The following is a 23,081-nucleotide window of genomic DNA, read 5'->3' on the forward strand; positions in this document are numbered from 1 at the left end:
CACTTGCCCGGAGCGGTGGGCAGTCCTATCCACGGCGCCCGGGGAGCAGTTGGGGGTTAGGTGTCTTGCTCAAGGACACCTCAGTCATGAGCTGTCGGCCCTGGGGATCAAACGGCGACCTTCCGGTCACAGGGCCAGCTCCCTAACCTCCAGCCCACGACTGCCCCCAGTCATGTAGGAACTTTCTGTGAGGAGCTTTTAGAGGGACGTCTGGTTCCCATCACCACCACTGTGAGCAGCTGTGACTCGGTATGTTTATCTAGAACGGAGCGTTTCACACGACTGTGTACATCTGAATTGTCTAGTTATGCCGGGATTTTGAAAAATCAGTTGAATTCCCCTTCAGTACTGTAGTGGTGTTGGTCACTGTATTAGGTTGAAACAATGGAAGATTTTGGTTTAACTTGTGTAAAAACTGAAAGGTCACATCTTGTGAACTTGTGAGTAAACTGAGCAGTAGTGTGTGTGTGTGTGTGTGTGTGTGTGTGTGTGTGTGTGTGTGTTAGGGAGAGCGTGTGTTAGGCTGGCTGTTGGTGGGTGATGGCGCCCCCACTGTCCGAGTGCTGCCGCTTCATCGCTGCCAAACGCACTGCAGCTCCTTCAACCTGTGGCTCAGTCCAGGAGATCTAGGTGAGTAACACACGTACTGCATGTATTGGACAGATACAGGTAAATATCCTAAACCTGTCCAGGCTCCGCCCACAAATATGTTTCCAAAGCTCCTGTTTTTGAATTCTTCTACAAATGAACTCCCAGTAGGACTTTAGGAATGAATCTCACTTGTTAACTCTTATGTGTTTATCTGATGGACAGTGTACGCAGATCCGCGCTACTGGCAGCTGGAGCTTTTCCCGGGCCGAGGGGAGAACATCATGTGTGATGGATCAGCGCTCTGAGAGGAGGAATCCAGGAAGGAACGGATGGGAAGAGAGAGCGACACGGATTCACTGCTGGGTTCTGTAAGCTGCACAGGCTGCATATGTGGAGCTGGAACTGATGCTATTGCTAAACGATTGAGAGCGTCTCGAGGGAGTTTAAGAAAGACCGCCGTGACCTGCTGGTGCCAAGAGCGCTCGGAGCCAGCGAGCGAGAGAATGTACTGTACTGTGTTAAATCCAGCCAGATGTGATTGATTAACCGTTGCTTTAATTGTAAAGTGGGAACATGTTTTGAAAAATCACATTTTTGTCCACATGCTAAAGCGCTAATGATGTTAGCGTGTCCGTTTGCTTGCTAGTGAACTGTTACGATTGCAAAGACGCAAATATGTGACTTAAAGTGAATCAAAGCGCCTCTTAAAAAACAAAAAAAGTTCGGACAAAAATCAAATCCCCCCCAGAACCAAACGTCAGCAGAGATGTTCGGTGTCTGAGGTTTTCTTTGTTAGTTGTAGCTCTGGAGCTACGAGGCTAATGTAGCTAACATGTAATGGAAGCATATACCCCAGCATTAGCATTCTGCTAACAGCATGACTGAGATATCGATCCCAAAAAAGACTCCTAACTTCAGACATCAGACACATCCCGACTGATCGGCTGAGTTTGGACGCGACTGGGAAGACTGGGTGAATGTGATTTTTGGCTGAACTGTGGCTTTTAATCTTTTCCTTTGATTTATAAATGGTTTCGTGGGTCTGTACGTGCCGTGTGCCAGCGCTAAGCTATCTGAAGCAAAGCCAACACTGCCATAGTTTTTCATGTTTGCCTGCATGGTTTCTTCCTGTTGCCTCTTACAAAAATAACCCGTAAAAAGCACTTTAAGATTTGTTGGCATTGTGCGTCGATGTGCCGACACTGTTTCTCCATCGTTCTCCTTTATATCTCCTTCATCTTCTCGTCTGTAAGCACACAATTTCTGTACTTTCCCTTACACTCGTCAGTATTATCTGCTCCTCATATTCCTTCACTTAGATGAAGTTTGGACGTTCTGGGTGAGATCTAGGAACACAAAGTGAATTCCACTGATTTTTTTTCAAAATTCCCACACAAGTGAGTGTTAAAGATGTAATCAGAGAGATTCAGACGTCTTTACAGTGGTGGTGATGGGAACCAAGGCTCACCATGACTACAACACAGATATAGACACTTTATTTACCATCAAGAACCACCAGAGAACCTTATAGAGCTTATATGGAATGTTGATGATGGAAAACAGTGGAAAATCTGGAATAATGAGTTTTCTTTGGGGACTATTTTGCCGCACAGCGCCCTGCATGTCTCCCTCCACCATGAATGGAGCTGAAGTTCTCTAAACTCTCATAAAACAGCGTCTCAGTCATCAGGCAGTGAATTCAGAACCAGTTCATGTAGGAACTTTCTGTAGGAGCTTTTAGAGGGACGTCTGGTTCCCATCACCACCACTGGGAACGGTTCTGTTTACATCGTAGTAAATCAGTGGAGCTCCCCTCTCACTCCATACCAAGTTCAGCTGTACAATGTTAACATAGCTAGCAGTGAATAAACTCCAGTAGACACGAATCGGCATCATGTAAAAGACATAAAGTGAAACATTAGCTACCAAATGATGAGCAGCTGCTAGTTAGCTTAGCATTAAGCTAACCTGTCAGCTTTACCTCACTGTTAGCCATGTTAGCATGCTCGGTCAACCTACTCCATTAAATCTGTCCTCTGCACATCAGACTTTACTTCAGATTATGTTTGTGGCTTGTTATGTAGAGCGTGGAGCTGATACTGCTGATAAGTGAGCGGTTTATTTTGAATAAGATGTTTATAATGATGGATTAATAAATAATGATGCGAATCTAAGATGGTGATTCTGGCACTAACGTCACTGCGAGATTTCTAATGTAAAAAACGCTGCTGTTTATAAAGATTCTCCTCTCTGAGATCCTCTGTGTCTCTCGTGTTTTCTGTGCGAGTAGTTTAGCTTTTGAGACAAAGAAGCGAAGCATTTGTCCGCGTTCTTCACACCCGAGCTGAGACAGAGGGGGCACTTCAGGCTGAGCTGCCCGAGGCCCACCCTGTTGGCGGGAAGCTCAAGCCAGCAGCTCGTTAAAGTCCAGCGACTGCTCCTCTGAGGCTGAAATGACGCTCCCTCCACACGCAGTGTGACAAGAAAACAAGGTTACTGTTCAACATTACGACAAAACGAAACTCGAGCACACAGCTGTGGTGTTTATAGTCATTTAATATATATTTTGTGTTGATGTAGGTATACATTTAATCGTGGAAAACGTTTGAGGTTACAATGACTTTTATTTTGTAATAGTGGAGGTGGAGCCAGAGAGTAAAATCATAGACTTATAAACGCTGAAACATTTTAATGTAAAGAATTCCTTCATTTCCCGAGCAGCATAAAACACTTTAACACCGCTGTGATATTTAAGAGCTTTTAAACTCGAGTTACAGGAGTTTAAAACAGCGCCTCATGAACTTTAATGACGTCAGTGACCGCGAACAGCCAATGAGCTGCTCCGCTCGCCAATCAATCATCACTCTAGCAGTAAAGCCCCGCCCCCTGCTGCCCAAACCCGTTTACTGTAGAATAAAGGAAACATATATGAACGTTTTCTTTGCCTTTTAGTGAAACTCGTCCTCCTACTGTCTAAAGGAAAGTTCTGAGATTAGAAACTATTTTAACTTCATCGTTTTTAGCCGTTGGGTTCCATTCACCCCCATTCATTGAGGACTCGTTTGCGGGCGCCCTCTGCTGTTCAGCAGTCCTGTTACTGATGTAATGGGGGGAATAGGAAGCGGCCAGGGGCTTCAATGGTGGTCTATATGGATAAAAAACATTTCTAAAAATCTGTATAATTACATGCATTTTTCACTTATTATAAACGTTTTCATGCACTTTCATCGTGTTAACAATGAAGTTTAAAGTAACATTTAATATATTTTAGAAAAGGGATTGTGCCCAGTCAATGCACAGTCATTGTATTGATTAATGTATTGGTTTCATAGGTTTAAGTTTATTTTTTATACCTAAATTCCCACTTACAAAAAGTTATAAAATCGCAAAAAATAAATGATTATTTGAAGTGTGTTTTATGTTGTGATATGCAGTGAGTATATAAATCTGAACTCATATCTTAAATATATTAAATATCCACTAAAAAGGTTGTAGGCAGATTACAAAGGGCACTTGAATCATAATCATTACAGTGAATGAATTTATCAGTATTTTTTTAGGAATTAATATTTTAGAAATGTTTTGTATTTTTCTCACCTGTTATTATTATTTTAGGTGAGTGGGAGAACTTGTCCATTTTCATATTTTATAAGTATTTTCTATATTATTTTGTATCTATAATAATAATAATAACAACAATAATAATAATAATAATAATTATTATTATTATTATTATTATAGTGTGAGTGGATGAACTTGTCCTTGTTTTATATTTTATTAGTATTTTATTTATTTTGTATTTTTTATATATTTTGTATCTCTATTATTATTATTATTATTATTATTATTGTGTGAGTGAGTAAACTCACCCATGTTTTATATTTTATTAGAATTTTATTTATTTTGTATTTTCATTTTGATATGTTATTTTGTATCCTGCCTTCCGCCCGAAGACTGCTGGGATAGGCTCCAGCACCCCCCCCCCCGTGGCTTAGAAAATGGATGGATGGATATTTTGCATCCCTATTATTGTTATTATTATTATTATTATTATAAGTGGGTGAACTCGCCCATGTTTTGTTTTATATTTTATATGATGTGATATTTTCTCTTGTTATTATGGTCTGAGTGAGTGTTTTATATTTTATCTGGGTTTTTATGATGTGATATTTTCTCTGTTGTTATTATGTTCTGAGTGAGTGTTTTATATTTTATATGATGTGATATTTTCTCTGTTGTTATTATGGTCTGAGTGAGTGTTTTATATTTTATCTGGGTTTTTATGATGTGATATTTTCTCTGTTGTTATTATGGTCTGAGTGAGTGTTTTATATTTTATCTGGGTTTTTATGATGTGATATTTTCTCTGTTGTTATTATGGTCTGAGTGAGTGTTTTATATTTTATATGATGTGATATTTTCTCTGTTGTTATTATGGTCTGAGTGAGTGAGTGAACTCATCCATGTTCCGGGGCGCATGGCGGTGAGTAGCTATCCCAGTTTGCGCTGCAGCAGGAGGGAGAGATGGGATAGAAAATGGGGGAGAGAGGGAGCCGAGCTCGGCAGCGGCGGCGCTTCGGGGCTTTTTAGAGTTTAATCTGAGTCTGGAAACCCGAGAAACGCGGTGTGAGAGCGGAGCGCGGGGTGTTCGCCGCGCTGGAGCTGCTCGGACTGAGGAGGAAAGCGGCCTCTGCCCTCCACCGGGCTTCGGTTAGCCTAGCCGCTAACGGCAGGCTAGCGCGGGGTCCCGGGGCTGCACCGCGGACAGCGGGATGAAACCCGCCTTTAACGCGCTCGGAAAGCGCGACACACGGCCTCGCTTCGCTCTCCACCCGCTCTCTACCCGCCTCGGCCCATCACGGCCTCGTTCGGAACCCGGTTCGGTCGCTGCCCTCAGATAAACGCAGGCTAGCTAAGCTAAAGCGGAGCTACACCCCGTTAGCTGCCCGAAGTCGACGCTACATTTCTGTCCTAATTTTCTCGCTCCACCTTAAATGGTGCAGTACTTCCGTTTCGCGCCTGGACACGCTGCTGGGACTGCGGTGCTGTTTAAGGTGGAACGGGTATTCCGGCTAAGAAGCTAAGCTCGGCGTCGTGCTAGCTGCTGACATTGCGCGACTCTGGGTCTCACAGTCCGAGCCACAGACTCTTAAATAGCCGCTGGAGCGAAAGTGGATCTGTTTTTATCCATTTAGTGCGTTTTAACTTTTAAAATAACTCTAATGCCGCCGTAAGATGCTTAGTAGTGTGTCCTTAGCCAACTAGCTCCTGAGCTCCATGCGTGACACCGTGTAGTGAATTATAACGCAGAGCTGTGGCTTCAGGCCCCTAAAGCCAAGTCCGCTGATTTTCATGATGATTAAATGGTGAAGGTATAAACACACTGCTGAAAACGGACCATTAGAAACCAGTTTAATGGGGATTGGCTTAGTGGAGACCACTAGTTTCCTGTAGAACGCCTATAGATCCCTTTAGGAAACCATCAAATGCGTTGGGAATCAGCCTGTGGTCACCTTTTAAACCTTAAACCATGATTAAAACTGTGATATCAACCCATTAAAAAAGTCAAAACACGTTACAAAACAACCTGGAGCCAGCAGACACACGGTGCTTTCTATGGGTTTATCAGCCACACAGAGCGGTTTGGTTTCTAGATAAACTCACTGAGTCAGAACCGCTCACAGTGGTGGTGATGGGAACCAGACGTCCCTCTAAAAGCTCCTACAGAAAGTTCCTACATGAACTAGTTCTGAATTCACTGCCTGATGACTGAGACGCTGTTTTATGAGAGTTTAGAGAACTTCAACTCCATTCATGGTGGAGGGAGACATGCAGGGCGCTGTGCGGCAAAATAGTCCCCAAAGAAAACTCATTATTCCAGATTTTCCACTGTTTTCCATCATCGACATTCCATATAAGCTCAGAAGACTCATGTAGGTTCTCTGGTGGTTCTGGATGGTAAATAAAGTGTCTATATCTGTGTTGTAGTCATGGCGACGCCTGGTTCCCATCACCACCACTGTAAAGACGTCTGAACCACTTCACACCAAACCGCTCAGAACCTCTGATTACACCATAAACACTGAGCTATGGGGGAATTTTGGAAAATCTGTGAAATTTCTTTTAAAGGGAGAGTCTTGCAGCATAGGATCTAATTCCAAATGACTTTATTTGATCTAAAATGCACTAATAGAGTGTTATTTCTTAACCTACAGGGCAACCAGATCACAAAAACAATGAAATCAGGACAGCCTGTTTTGAAAGGAACATTTATTGAGTAGTGTTAATGGTCTGAGCACGCTGCTGAAGATACTACACTTGTTTGATCTGTACACACATCAAAGGACAAAATCAGTTTTCCATGATAAGGGCTCTTTAAAGTCCTCTCTTCTGAAGTCACTATTTCTGAGATAGCAAGTAGAAGGGTTGTGTGAGTATTTAGGGCAGAGGTGGGTCTGGAGCAAGACTGTGTGCTGGATTGTGATCCTGTGTGTGTGTGTTGTACAGGTAGTGTGTGTGCAGTAGGATGGAGAGTTTGGGGCTGCAGGCTGTAGCTCTGAGTGACGGCTCCACCGCCTTCATCCAGCAGGCGCTTAGCGGTGAGACAGAATCCACATCAGAGTCTGGACTTTTTATTTTCATGTGCCAGAAGTGCGACAGAATCCTGAGCTGCTTCTCTCAGACCTCCACAATACACAACTTAACTTACACCAAGAGTAAACCATGACCGCACACAGCCTAAAACACGACTACAGGAACCGCACACAGCCTAAAACACGACTACAGGTACCGCACACGGCCTAAAACACGACTACAGGTACCGCACACGGCCTAAAACACGACTACAGGAACCGCACACGGCCTAAAACACGACTACAGGTACCGCACACGGCCTAAAACACGACTACAGGTACCGCACACGGCCTAAAACACGACTACAGTAGCCGCACACAGCCTAAAACACGACTACAGGTACCGCACACAGCCTAAAACACGACTACAGGTACCGCACACAGCCTAAAACACGACTACAGGAACCGCACACAGCCTAAAACATGACTACAGGAACCGCACACGGCCTAAAACACGACTACAGGTACCGCACACGGCCTAAAACACGACTACAGGAACCGCACACGGCCTAAAACACGACTACAGGAACCAAACACGGCCTAAAACACGACTACAGGTACCGCACACAGCCTAAAACACGACTACAGGAACCGCACACAGCCTAAAACACGACTACAGGTACCGCACACAGCCTAAAACACGACTACAGGTACCGCACACAGCCTAAAACACGACTACAGTAGCCGCACACAGCCTAAAACACGACTACAGGTACCGCACACAGCCTAAAACACGACTACAGGTACCGCACACAGCCTAAAACACGACTAAAGGAACCGCACACGGCCTAAAACACGACTAAAGGTACTGCACACGGCCTAAAACACGACTACAGGTACCGCACACGGCCTAAAACACGACTACAGGTACCGCACACGGCCTAAAACACGACTAAAGGAACCGCACACGGCCTAAAACACGACTACAGGTACCGCACACGGCCTAAAACACGACTACAGTAGCCGCACACGGCCTAAAACATGACTACAGGTACCGCACACAGCCTAAAACACGACTACAGGTACCGCACACAGCCTAAAACACGACTACAGGAACCGCACACGGCCTAAAACACGACTACAGGAACCGCACACGGCCTAAAACACGACTACAGGTACCGCACACGGCCTAAAACACGACTACAGGAACCGCACACGGCCTAAAACACGACTACAGGAACCGCACACGGCCTAAAACACGACTACAGGTACCGCACACAGCCTAAAACACGACTACAGTAGCCGCACACAGCCTAAAACACGACTACAGGTACCGCACACAGCCTAAAACACGACTAAAGGTACCGCACACAGCTTAAAACACGACTAAAGGAACCACACACAGCCTAAAACACCACTAAAGGTATGACACACAGCCTAAAACGCGATTAAAGGAACCACACACAGCCTAAAACACGACTACAGGAACCACACACAGCCTAAAACACGACTAAAGGTACCACACACAGCTTAAAACACGACTAAAGGAACCACACACAGCTTAAAACACGACTAAAGGTACCACACACAGCTTAAAACACGACTAAAGGAACCACACACAGCTTAAAACACGACTAAAGGAACCACACACAGCCTAAAACACGACTAAGGGTTCCACACACAGCCTAAAACACGACTAAGGGTTCCACACACAGCCTAAAACACGACTACAGGAACCACACACAGCCTAAAACGCGACTAAAGGCTTGAGACCTCTCTCTCTCTCTCTCTCTCTCTCTCAGAGACTAATCTGGCAGAAGGAGACACCATCCAGCTGGAGGACGGAACCACAGCGTACATCCAGCAGGTCACAGTGCAGCAGAAAGGTCAGTTTGCATGATTTTATCCTTTTTAGGATAATAAACCAGCTCAGTGGCCAGAAGGAAGCAGTACATTCATCACAGGTCTGTCTCTCTTATTCCCTGCTCTGTTCTCTTTCAGACCCTCTGCCATTTGAAGATGGTCAGGCAGTCCAGCTTGAGGACGGCACTACAGCCTACATCCACCGCACACCTAAAGGTAACACACACGCAGCCTAAAACTCACCTGAAGCTACCACACACAGCTTAAAACACGACTAAAGGTACCACACACAGCTTAAAACACGACTAAAGGTACCACACACAGCTTAAAACACGACTAAAGGTACCACACACAGCCTAAAACACGACTAAAGGAACCACACACAGCTTAAAACACGACTAAAGGTACCACACACAGCCTAAAACACGACTAAAGGAACCACACACAGCTTAAAACACGACTAAAGGTACAACACACAGCCTAAAACACGACTAAAGGTACCACACACAGCTTAAAACACGACTAAAGGTACCACACACAGCCTAAAACACGACTAAAGGAACCACACACAGCTTAAAACACGACTAAAGGTACCACACACAGCCTAAAACACGACTAAAGGTACCACACACAGCTTAAAACACGACTAAAGGTACCACACACAGCTTAAAACACGACTAAAGGTACCACACACAGCCTAAAACACGACTAAAGGAACCACACACAGCTTAAAACACGACTAAAGGTACCACACACAGCTTAAAACACGACTAAAGGTACCACACACAGCTTAAAACACGACTAAAGGAACCACACACAGCCTAAAACACGACTAAAGGTACCACACACAGCTTAAAACACGACTAAAGGTACCACACACAGCCTAAAACGCGACTACAGGAACCACACACAGCCTAAAACGCAACTACAGGAGCCACACACAGCCTAAAACACCACTAAAGGTATGACACACAGCCTAAAACGCGATTAAAGGAACCACACACAGCCTAAAACACGACTACAGGAACCACACACAGCCTAAAACACGACTAAAGGTACCACACACAGCTTAAAACACGACTAAAGGTACCACACACAGCTTAAAACACGACTAAAGGTACCACACACAGCTTAAAACACGACTAAAGGAACCACACACAGCCTAAAACACGACTAAAGGAACCACACACAGCCTAAAACACGACTAAAGGTACCACACACAGCTTAAAACACGACTAAAGGTACCACACACAGCCTAAAACACGACTAAAGGTACCACACACAGCTTAAAACACGACTAAAGGTACTACACACAGTCTAAAACACGACTAAAGGTACCACACACAGCTTAAAACAAGACTAAAGGTACCACACACAGCTTAAAACACGACTAAAGGTACCACACACAGCTTAAAACACTACTAAAGGTACCACACACAGCCTAAAACACGACTAAAGGAACCACACACAGCCTAAAACACGACTAAAGGTACCACACACAGCTTAAAACACGACTAAAGGTTCCACACACAGCCTAAAACACGACTAAAGGTACCACACACAGCCTAAAACGCGACTAAAGGAACCACACACAGCCTAAAATGCGAATAAAGGTACCACACACAGCCTAAAACGCGACTAAAGGTACCACACACAGCCTAAAACGCGACTAAAGGTACCACACACAGCCTAAAACACGACTAAAGGTACCACACACAGCCTAAAACACGACTAAAGGTACCACACACAGCCTAAAACGCGACTAAAGGAACCACACACAGCCTAAAATGCGAATAAAGGTTCCACACACAGCCTAAAATGCGAATAAAGGTTCCACACACAGCCTAAAATGCGAATAAAGGTTCCACACACAGCCTAAAATGCGACTAAAGGTTCCACACACAGCCTAAAATGCGACTAAAGGTTCCACACACAGCCTAAAACGCGACTAAAGGTACCACACAAGGCCTAAAACGCGAATAAAGGTTCCACACACAGCCTAAAACGCGACTAAAGGAACCACACACAGCCTAAAATGCGACTAAAGGAGCCACACACAGCCTAAAACACGACTACAGGAACCACACACAGCCTAAAATGCGAATAAAGGTTCCACACACAGCCTAAAACACGACTACAGGAGCCACACACAGCCTAAAACACGACTACAGGAACCACACACAGCCTAAAATGTGAATAAAGGTTCCACACACAGCCTAAAACACGACTAAAGGTACCACACAAGGCCTAAAACGCGAATAAAGGTTCCACACACAGCCTAAAACGCGACTAAAGGTTCCACACACAGCCTAAAACGCGACTAAAGGTACCACACAAGGCCTAAAACGCGAATAAAGGTTCCACACACAGCCTAAAACGCGACTAAAGGAACCACACACAGCCTAAAATGCGACTAAAGGAGCCACACACAGCCTAAAACACGACTACAGGAACCACACACAGCCTAAAATGCGAATAAAGGTTCCACACACAGCCTAAAACACGACTACAGGAGCCACACACAGCCTAAAACATGACTACAGGAACCACACACAGCCTAAAATGTGAATAAAGGTTCCACACACAGCCTAAAACACGACTAAAGGTACCACACAAGGCCTAAAACGCGAATAAAGGTTCCACACACAGCCTAAAACGCGACTAAAGGAACCACACACAGCCTAAAACACGACTACAGGAGCCACACACAGCCTAAAACACGACTACAGGAACCACACACAGCCTAAAATGTGAATAAAGGTTCCACACACAGCCTAAAACACGACTAAAGGTACCACACAAGGCCTAAAACGCGAATAAAGGTTCCACACACAGCCTAAAACGCGACTAAAGGAACCACACACAGCCTAAAATGCGAATAAAGGTTCCACACACAGCCTAAAACACGACTAAAGGTACCACACACAGCTTAAAACACGACTAAAGGTACCACACACAGCCTAAAACACGACTAAAGGTACCACACACAGCTTAAAACAAGACTAAAGGTACCACACACAGCTTAAAACACGACTAAAGGTACCACACACAGCTTAAAACACTACTAAAGGTACCACACACAGCCTAAAACACGACTAAAGGAACCACACACAGCCTAAAACACGACTAAAGGTACCACACACAGCTTAAAACACGACTAAAGGTTCCACACACAGCCTAAAACACGACTAAAGGTACCACACACAGCCTAAAACGCGACTAAAGGAACCACACACAGCCTAAAATGCGAATAAAGGTTCCACACACAGCCTAAAATGCCACTAAAGGTTCCACACACAGCCTAAAATGCGACTAAAGGTTCCACACACAGCCTAAAATGCGACTAAAGGTACCACACAAGGCCTAAAACGCGAATAAAGGTTCCACACACAGCCTAAAACGCGACTAAAGGAACCACACACAGCCTAAAACGCGACTAAAGGAACCACACACAGCCTAAAATGCGACTAAAGGAGCCACACACAGCCTAAAACACGACTACAGGAACCACACACAGCCTAAAATGCGAATAAAGGTTCCACACACAGCCTAAAACACGACTACAGGAGCCACACACAGCCTAAAACACGACTACAGGAACCACACACAGCCTAAAATGTGAATAAAGGTTCCACACACAGCCTAAAACACGACTAAAGGTACCACACAAGGCCTAAAACGCGAATAAAGGTTCCACACACAGCCTAAAACGCGACTAAAGGAACCACACACAGCCTAAAATGCGACTAAAGGAGCCACCCACAGCCTAAAACACGACTACAGGAACCACACACAGCCTAAAATGCGAATAAAGGTTCCACACACAGCCTAAAACACGACTAAAGGTACCACACAAGGCCTAAAACGCGAATAAAGGTTCCACACACAGCCTAAAACGCGACTAAAGGAACCACACACAGCCTAAAATGCGACTAAAGGAGCCACACACAGCCTAAAACGCGACTACAGGAACTACACACAGCCTAAAATGCGACTAAAGGAACCACACACAGCCTAAAACGCGACTACAGGAGCCACACACAGCCTAAAACACGACTACAGGAACCACACACAGCCTAAAATGTGAATAAAGGTTCCATACACAGCCTAAAACACGACTAAAGGTACCACACAAGGCCTAAAACGCGAATAAAGGTTCCACACACAGCCTAAAACGCGACTAAAGGAACCACACACAGCCTAAAATGCGACTAAAGGAGCCACACACAGCCTAAAACACGACTACAGGAACCACACACAGCCTAAAATGCGAATAAAGGTTCCACACACAGCCTAAAACACGACTAAAGGTACCACACAAGGCCTAAAACGCGAATAAAGGTTCCACACACGGCCTAAAACGCGACTACAGGAACCACACACGGCCTAAAACACGACTACAGGAACCACACACAGCCTAAAACGCGACTAAAGGAACCACACACGGCCTAAAACGCGACTACAGGAGCCACACACAGCCTAAAACACCACTAAAGGTATGACACACAGCCTAAAACGCGATTAAAGGAACCACACACAGCCTAAAACACGACTACAGGAACCACACACAGCCTAAAACACGACTACAGGAACCACACACAGCCTAAAACGCGACTACAGGAGCCACACACAGCCTAAAATGCGAATAAAGGTTCCACACACAGCCTAAAACACGACTAAAGGTACCACACACAGCCTAAAACGCGAATAAAGGAACCACACACAGAATAAAACACGACCAAAGGAACCACACACAGCCTAAAACGCCACTAAAGGAACCACACACAGAATAAAACATGACTTGGTTTGGTTTTAGTGTAATTCTTTTGCCTAAGTGTCTGACCTTTCACCTCTCTGAGTGCAGATGGTTTTGACCCCGGTGCGGTGGAGGCGGTGCAGCTGGAGGACGGCAGTACAGCATACATTCACCACCCATCAGCTCTGCAGCCAGGGGGCACCATACTCACCGTACAGGCCGGGGGTGTGCTGGAGGAGCTCACTGCGGACCCCGACACCATCAGCACACTGGAGAACTACTCTGCACGGGTCAGAAACCCGCACACATGTACTGACACACAGGAGGGTGTTATTACTGCACAATAACCACAGTACTCACAACAGACAGCTCAGTATACAGCATTTAGCTCCGCCCACACAGTATGATTGGTTGAAAAGTGTTTTTTGTTTTTTAAAACAAACCTGTTTTGTTACACTGACCACTGCTCAACATCGGTAGCACCAAGGCTGCTTTTAGAGGACTATTTTTTTGGGTAGAAGGAATATTAATTAAAATAAATGAAAAAATTAAATAAATATTAAAAAATAAAACTCATTCGAAACAACGTTCTGGGCCGTATTACAGAGACTTCTAGTCTTTTGCTCTGATTTAACATCTGAACAGCTCGGCCTGCAGTATCTCAGGTTAGGATGTCCTAAACTGCTCGATCGAGGTTGAGCCGTCATGTCTGTTGCCTAGAAACCGATGATCTGTGCTCAGCTGAAACGTAAACATGCACTCAATATACTGCTAAAATGTAAGTTAGTTAGCTAGTTAGACAGCCACTGTTATCAATGTAAAAAACATTAAAACTAAAGTGTGGTAAACTGTGAGTAGTGAATGCTGTGAGAGCGCCCTCTGCTGTTTATCAGAGCGTCTCCACTCCACAGTTTCAGTCTCCATTTCCCAAACGCTTTAGCCGAGCGCGCTGTCGTTACTCCTCCTAGTTTACAGACACATGTTCAGAACTTAAGAAACTCCTTTTCCACAGAATATGATAGTGTTTTTACTGATGTGTCTATTCGCACGAGATTAACGTAATCTGGAGTTATTTGTACAGTTTGTTTTCTAGAAGGTAAAAGGCACTGGAATCTTTATTGAAGCAGGAAAGCACAATCTGTAAAAATGTACAGTCTGTAAAAATGATTGACACTCTGCATTCTGACGGGACTAAACTCACTGAAAAACACCAGTAATAAATACATTCCCTACCTCCTCACATAAGACCAATCCCATCCGAATAGGGCTCAGAACTGCTGTATGAAGGCAGCCGAGCGCTCGACGGTGTGTGTTATGGTGTATGAAATCACAGCTGAGATGATCCATTGTGACCGAATCACGGCCCTGTCCCGTTTCTGAAATGTTTAGCATATATTCTCTGTGTAGTACAGCTGTCATCCTCTTAGACTCATATGATGAGGGTGATAATAATAACAGTGGTGTTATTATTTATTTATTTATTTATTGTAACAGGGCCTAATTAATCCATGTGTGAGCCACTGACTGACTGTAGGTCTCTGGGCCTGAAATGATGATCGTCTATTCCCATAAACAGTATAAAAGCCAGTCTGTGACAGTTATTGTTGGTGTTTTGAAACAGGCTGATGTGTTTTTTCGTTATGTTTGGTCTGTAGCTGACGGGTTCTAAGGTGGAGATGGATGAGAACAGTTCTGGAGCTAATGGAGTGAAGGTAAGTGCAGGTAAACCGGCTCCATCCCAAACGCATTGACCGTTATACAGAGATTTACTTGGTCCCACTCTAAACGCCACACACATCACTCTGGGTGTTTTTCCACCGAAAAGCTCTCAGAAGTCGTGTCGTCATTCTGTAGTCGGTGTTTTCTATTTTTTTTAAATCGTATGGAACCTTTTTGAAAGTAAGCAAAGCAAAATTTATTTATAAAGCGCTTTTTACAACAGATGTTGTCACAAAGCAGCTTTACAGAACAGAGCAAAAGTGGTTCTATATAGTACCAGAAAGGGTTCTCCTGTTGTTACAATGTCAAGCTTGTAGCAGTAGCAGAACCCCTTTTGATGATGTATAGAACTGTATACAACACATTCTCCTTCACTCTGGAGAATCATTTCACCATGCTAAGAACCCTTTAAACCTGCAAATGGTTCTTTGAGTGTTCATGTTTCTAAATAGAACCATTGTCTTTACTAAAGAACCCTTGAAGAACCATCTTTTTAGGGAGCATATAGTAAATGTGTAATCTCAGGTTGATTTCCTCACCCTTTAGTCATTTTACTTTAGGTGTCCCCCAGGGGTCGGTATTGGCCCCATCTTAGTTTGTCTTTCCAGTGTTTTTGCTCACGACACGTTTATTTTCAAACATAAACAAACGTATCAGTTGTGTTATCATCTGAAAACTTGGTTCTTTTCATGTGCTGTACAAATAAAACGTATTAAGATTGTGATTATTATTACTCTTAGGCATGGAGTTCCTGTAAAACTCCTCAGGGGGAGAAAAGCTTCCAGTGCGGCTACGAGGGCTGTGGCCGACTCTACACCACTGCACACCATCTGAAGGTATAAACAAACACCTGGCCACTTCTTCACACTCACAAATGTTCTGTAGGTTGTCAGGAGCAGCTGAGCTGCTCTTCACTTCATAGTGACGACACTGAAAACTGAATTTTCCTCCCATTTTGGAGGATTTTTGAAAAACGGTTTGATGTCCTACTTAATCATTGTTTCACATTTCAAAACATAGCCTGTGTGTCACACTAAGCTGTGAAAACAGCCCATTTTCAGTTCATCAAGGTTGTGATGTCATTCACTCATGTTTTATTTATATTTATTACTTCTATTAATAGTGTTTATTTTGACATTATAATTTCGCTGTAATACAGTGTGGATTCATTGTAAACTGAAAAGCATTTTAAATGTTTTATTCAGTATTTCAAGATTTCTTTGAATAAGCATAAAATGATATATGATAATATACTGTAATGAACCGTTATATTTTGTGTGAAGTTATTTGACCCCCCCCCCTTTGGAAATATGATGAGTTATGGCTCTGATTGTTTTTTTATTAGCTGTCTGATTATCTGAAAGTCGTTCAAGACGAGCAGATCAGTCATTCTATACGTTAATCTGGAACCTGGCTGGTTTTATACTGTTGAGAACAGAGACTCTACTCTGCTGAGTGGTGGTGAAGTGAAAGAGTAAAACTGACGAGTGCGCCTGTCCTGTACCTGTCCTCAGGTGCATGAGCGTTCTCACACAGGTGACCGTCCGTACCGCTGTGAGATCCCCTCCTGCACCAAAGCCTTCTCCACCGGCTACGGCCTGAAGAGCCACCTGCGCACACACACCGGAGAGAAGCCCTACAAGTGTCCAGAGGACATGTGTTACAAAGCCTTCAAAACCTCCGGAGACCTGCAGAAGCACGTCCGCACGCACACAGGTAACACACACTCACAGGTAACACACACACACTCACAGGTAACACACACGCACTCACAGGTAACACACACGCACTCACACGTAACGCACACACACACTCACAGGTAACACACACTCACAGGTAACACACACACACTCACAGGTAACACACACGCACTCACAGGTAACACACACGCACTCACACGTAACACACACGCACTCACACGTAACGCACACACACACTCACAGGTAACACACGCACTCACACGTAACACACGCACACACACACTCACAGGTAACATACACTTACAGGTAACACACACACACACACTCACAGGTAACATACACTTACAGGTAACACACACACACTCACAGGTAACACACACGCACTCACACGTAACACACGCACACACACACTCACAGGTAACACACTCACAGGTAACACACGCACTCACACGTAACACACACACGCACACACACACTCACAGGTAACATACACTTACAGGTAACACACACACACTCACAGGTAACATACACTTACAGGTAACACACACACACACACTCACAGGTAACACACACACACTCACAGGTAACACACACACACAGGTAACACACACACACTCACAGGTAACACACACACTCACAGGTAACACACGCACTCACACGTAACACACACTTACAGGTAACACACACACACACACACACACACAGCTAACACGCGCACTCTCATGTAGGTCAAATGCACGCAGATAATGTCTGTCTCTCTGTGTACTGTGTCTCTCTCTCTCTCTCTCTCTCTGTCTCTCTCTCTCTGTCTCTCTCTCTGTCTCTCTCTCTCTCTCTCTGTCTCTCTCTCTGTCTCTCTCTCTGTCTCTCTCTCTCTCTCTCTCTCTCTCTCTCTCTCTCTCTCTCTGTCTCTCTCTCTCTCTCTCTCTCTCTCTCTGTCTCTCTCTCTCTCTCTCTCTCTCTCTCTCTCTCTCTCTGTCTCTCTCTCTCTCTCTCTCTCTCTCTCTCTGTCTGTCTCTCTGTCTGTCTCTCTGTCTGTAGGCGAGAAGCCGTTTAAGTGTCCATTTGAAGGCTGCGGACGCTCCTTCACCACCTCCAACATCAGGAAGGTCCACATGCGCACGCACACGGGCGAGAGACCGTACCTGTGTCCAGAGCCGGCGTGTGGACGAGGCTTTGCCAGCGCCACCAACTACAAAAACCACATGAGGATACACACGGGTACACACTCCACACGGCACACACACCTCCCTGGTCTGAGAGACAGACACTGACTGACTCATGAGTTCGTAAAGTAGTTATTATTACCTGCAGACTGTAGTTTATAGTGTTCATCACACACTGCGTCTATAATAGACACAGCGTGTAATAATATACAGCGCAGTCAAAACACAGTAGTGGTCGATCATCGTAGAACAGTTGAACACTGTCACTGTCACAAATTTTCCAGCTTGTATTTTGTTAGTTTCTGAGAATAAGAGGCTTTTAAAAAGTGGGTGTGGCCTTAATTTTTGACATGAAAGTAAATGAGAATCGTTTTAATTTTGTATTATGTTTTTGTTAGAAGCACCTCAGATATTATTATTTTATTTATTAATAAAATTTACATTATTATAATACAATTTTAAAGGGTTTCTGATTTCAAATGAAAACATCATGTTTATATTTCAAGTTGATGTGTTTCTGCGTTGAGGCAGATTTACTGTACGGAGCCCAGCTGATGACATGCTGTATCAATAAAAATAATGCGTGGACATGATCTCATTCCCACAACTTACCATGTTGTAGTCACGCTTTAAGATCTCGCTCCCACACCATACTAGTGTTGGCCAGGACTTAAGTATCTCATTCCCATGTTTTAATAAGTCGTGGCCATGTATTATTATTATTATTATTATTTATACAGTATGATCACCAGCAGGACCCCGTATTACTCTCTATATTGTGATGTAAAAGTTATTAGACTATAAAAATACATGAAAAACATGTTAATGATGTAAAGAAATGGCACTGTCTGTCTCCGTCTGTCCGTCTGTCTGTCTGTGTGTGTGTGTGTGTGTGTGTGTGTGTGTGTGTGTGTGTGTCTCTCTCTCCGTGGCTCTGTAGGTGAGAAGCCGTATCTGTGTACGGTTCCCGGATGTGGGAAGCGTTTTACGGAATACTCCAGTCTGTATAAACACCACGTCGTTCACACGCACTGCAAACCGTACAGCTGCAACCACTGCGGGAAAACCTACCGACAGACCTCCACGCTCGCCATGCACAAACGCACCGTCCACGGAGACTACGCCGAGGGTACCACACACACCTCACGCTGAGACTCGAGCACCGCCCACACTCAGCGCCGTCACCGCTCAGAACCCACACACTTTATACCGGCAACGTTCAGGCTTTGTGTCACTCACACACAAGGATTTTTATCAATACTGATATTGATACTGATACTGATTATCGATAGTGATGCTTATCAATACTCTTATTGATGCTACTCCCCATGATTTGGTGCAGAAATCAGATCTGACATGAAAAGATGTGAAAAGATTCTAAATAAAAACATTACAACCATAATCAAAGCAAAATTAGTTACCCCGGTTATCAGGACGGCTCACGCTAAACTCAATTTATGCTATGCTAGCTACCAAATTTTAACTCGGTACAGTCTCAGTTTACAATTGTAACCTGCCAGGGCGTTAATACTGTTATTATTACTGTTATTAGCTCAGTATGGACATTTACTGCAGGTAAAAGAGTTTATAACTGTGATGGGGTGTGTGTGTGTGTGTGTGTGTGTGTGTGTGTGTGTGTGTGTGTGTGTGTGTGTGTGTGTGTAGAGGCGGAGGCAATAGAGCCTACTCAGCAGCAGCAGGGTGTGTATGCAGAGGGGGCGGATCAGAAGGAGGAGTCTCAGGCTGTCATGGAGACGGATGATGTCATTAGCTCTCAGGTAGTGTCAATCATACATGGGCGGAGAAACGAATCCGTGTTCCTAAGCGCGCTCCAAATGTCTTGAATGCAGCCTGTGTAGGGCACTTAGAAAGGAGCTCACTACGGCCCTGTCCCATTCCTTCTTTACACCCCTTGTTTTCGAGTGTTGCCCCTTGTTCCTGAGCTACAGGGCTGTGGTTGAGATCTTCCTCTGAAATGAGACCCTCTAATAAAAGAGCATCACTTCATTAACAGCTACTAGCGCCGCTCTGTAGGCGACCCTGCCCGTCTGCAGGGACAGCAGAGGAGGGGAAAGTTCAGCTCCTCACTGCTGGGCTTTAGTTACATTTAGGGATCAGACGCCTTCAAAGAGGGGGGCAGTTATTTATTATCACCCCCCTAATTCTTCAGTGATATGAAGCTGAGGTCAGAGATTCTCCAGATTCTCATTAGAATTTTCCCGTTCCACCTTAAATGGAGCAGCAGTTCTGATGCCTGAGGCCCCAGAATGTAATTGCTGGACTATTTAAGGTGGAACGGGAAATTTTATACTACTGGTGATTTTTTTTTATGCTTGCTATGAAGAAAAAGACCAGAGCAACACACTTTCAGTACTTTCTATCAGCCAAAGTCACAATCTGTAAAATTCTGTTCAGGCCAGCTTTGTACATCTGTGTGCGAATATTTGGGCACACACCCTCTGTGTCATGTTGACGTGTTTTCTATATGATGCAAACAAGATGATGATAATAATAACAATCGTGCAGTTTTACTCATTTTAGCCTCATTTAGTTTCCTTTTTGGCTGCCTGTGTGTTACAGGTCAATCTGACCGCTGAAGATCTGCAGGCTCTGACTGCTGGCATCACCATGGTGACGCAGGACGGCACCACCATCACCGTGCCCGCCCACCAGGGCATCCTGAGCGGCAGGCAGCAGCACGTCGCCATGGTTACACAAGACGGCAAGGAGCTGCAGCAGGTGGGCTTTCACTCTGCTTTCATTTACATGTTTACCGCTGCTTAGATTCAGTTGCATTAGACTTGATTAGAGATTAGATTTATATAAACAATGAGCAAAATATTGTGCAGAAGTATAATAATAATAATAATAATAATAGTAATAATTTCAAACAGCTAATGAATACCCATTCTGCTCTCTTTCTGGCCCTCAGGTTGCTATAGTAACATCAGATGCCATCATGTCAGCCGGGTCAGGGATCAGCTCTCCTCATTGTCAGCAGGTGGCGCTGTTGGCCACGGCAAACGGCACACAGATAGCAGTGCAGGTTCGTGCTTCACCTGAACGTTAGTGCGCAGGCAGACGCCGCAGCACGTTATTCAGCACCTGTCAGCTGAAGATGATGTCGTTACTATGAGCTGAATAATCTGTAGTGATAACTGTATTTTGCACGGATTGCATGCCCTTTCTTCTGGACAAGCTAGTTCATTTTACTGTCCACTAAGGGGAGTAGACCCCACGTCCAGAAGTTTCTTTGTTATGATTGTTATACGTTATAATCTTTCCATGTGGCGTTCCGGGTATGGATGTGTTCCTAATGAGCTAATTTGTTGGTAAAGTCTGTAATTTGGTGCGGTCTATATAGGTGCACTTTGTAGTTCTACAATTACAGACTGTATAGACATTCTCAGCACTGCAGTAACACTGATGTCCAGCAGCACTGCTGTGTCTGATCCACTCAGACCAGCGCAACACACACTAACACACCACCACCACATCAGTGTTACTGCAGTGCTGAGAATTCCCCTCCACCCAAACAGTACCTGCTCTGTGAGGGTCCATGCACTTTGGACCAGACTGTCCCAGTTTGACAGGTGTGGTGTGAATAGTTATTGTTTTTGTTGTTGTTATTACTGTTGATCAGCTGGAGGAGCAGCAGACATTAGAAGAAGCAATAAGCATGGCCACTGCAACTATACAGCAAGGACTGACCCAGGATCAGCCAGAAGCCTGACCACAACACCCACAGAACTGACCTAGAATCAGCCAGAAGCCTGACCACAGCATCCATAAACCCTGACCCAGGATCAGCCAGAAGCCTGACCACAACACCCACAGAACTGACCGAGAATCAGCCAGAAGCCTGACCACAGCATCCATAAACCCTGACCCAGGATCAGCCAGAAGCCTGACCACAACACCCACAGAACTGACCTAGAATCAGCCAGAAGCCTGACCACAGCATCCATAAACCCTGACCCAGGATCAGCCAGAAGCCTGACCACAACACCCACAGAACTGACCTAGAATCAGCCAGAAGCCTGACCACAGCATCCATAAACCCTAACCCAGGATCAGCCAGAAGCCTTACCACAGCATCCATAAACCCTGACCGAGGATCAGCTAGAAGCCTGACCACAGCATCCATAAACCCTGACCGAGGATCAGCCAGAAGCCTGACCACAGCATCCATAAACCCTGACCGAGGATCAGCCAGAAGCCTGACCACAGCATCCATAAACCCTGACCGAGGATCAGCCAGAAGCCTGACCACAGCATCCATAAACACTGACCGAGGATCAGCCAGAAGCCTGACCACAGCATCCATAAACCCTGACCGAGGATCAGCCAGAAGCCTGACCACAGCATCCATAAACCCTGACCGAGGATCAGCCAGAAGCCTGACCACAGCATCCACACAGAACTGACCCAGGATCAGCCAGAACTCCAACCAGAGCATCCACACAACTGACCCAGGATCGGACAGAACCCTGATCACAACACCCACACAACTGACCCAGGATCAGACAGAACCCTGACTGCAGCATTCACTGAACTGACCCAATCAGATCTGATTACAGGTCTCAAGTCAGTGTTTTAGGGCAGCAGTTCTCCCAGGGGGTCTTTCATAATGCAGGACTTCTCCAGTTGGTCATATAAGCCCAAAATGAATAGGAGAAGAAGGTCATTCTGATTAGATGGTCCTCGCTTCAGT

General features: G+C 44.8%; 2 protein-coding genes across 6 annotated transcripts in view; both read left to right on the forward strand.

Moving 5' to 3' along the window:
• The window catches only part of c21h6orf89 (chromosome 21 C6orf89 homolog), a 9,381-nt gene extending 7,304 nt beyond the window's left edge, over window positions 1-2,077 (forward strand). For all 4 annotated transcript variants that reach the window (XM_017689137.2, XM_017689138.2, XM_017689139.2 and 1 more), the window contains 2 exons: window positions 507-630; window positions 814-2,077. In XM_017689137.2, the coding sequence (XP_017544626.1) occupies window positions 507-630; window positions 814-896 (207 nt within the window). In that variant the 3' untranslated portion in view covers window positions 897-2,077. The remainder of the gene's footprint in view (window positions 1-506; window positions 631-813) is intronic.
• A 2,917-nt stretch (window positions 2,078-4,994) lies between these two features.
• znf76 (zinc finger protein 76) lies at window positions 4,995-22,829 on the forward strand. Of its 2 annotated transcripts, none has more exons than XM_017688115.2 (14): window positions 4,995-5,074; window positions 7,099-7,190; window positions 8,966-9,049; window positions 9,165-9,242; window positions 13,891-14,072; window positions 15,438-15,494; window positions 16,242-16,337; window positions 17,016-17,217; window positions 18,243-18,422; window positions 19,308-19,496; window positions 20,033-20,145; window positions 20,948-21,106; window positions 21,300-21,413; window positions 22,011-22,829. In XM_017688115.2, the coding sequence occupies exons 2-14, from the start codon at window positions 7,118-7,120 to the stop codon at window positions 22,098-22,100; spliced, it is 1,617 nt and encodes a 538-aa protein (XP_017543604.1). In that variant the 5' UTR covers window positions 4,995-5,074; window positions 7,099-7,117; the 3' UTR covers window positions 22,101-22,829. The 2 variants fall into 2 exon arrangements, with proteins under 2 accessions (XP_017543604.1, XP_017543605.1); XM_017688116.2 differs by lacking the exon at window positions 4,995-5,074 and adding an exon at window positions 5,116-5,963.
• Window positions 22,830-23,081: the final 252 nt, after the last annotated feature.

Source organism: Pygocentrus nattereri, chromosome 21, assembly GCF_015220715.1.
Source record: "Pygocentrus nattereri isolate fPygNat1 chromosome 21, fPygNat1.pri, whole genome shotgun sequence".
NCBI lineage: Eukaryota > Metazoa > Chordata > Actinopteri > Characiformes > Serrasalmidae > Pygocentrus > Pygocentrus nattereri.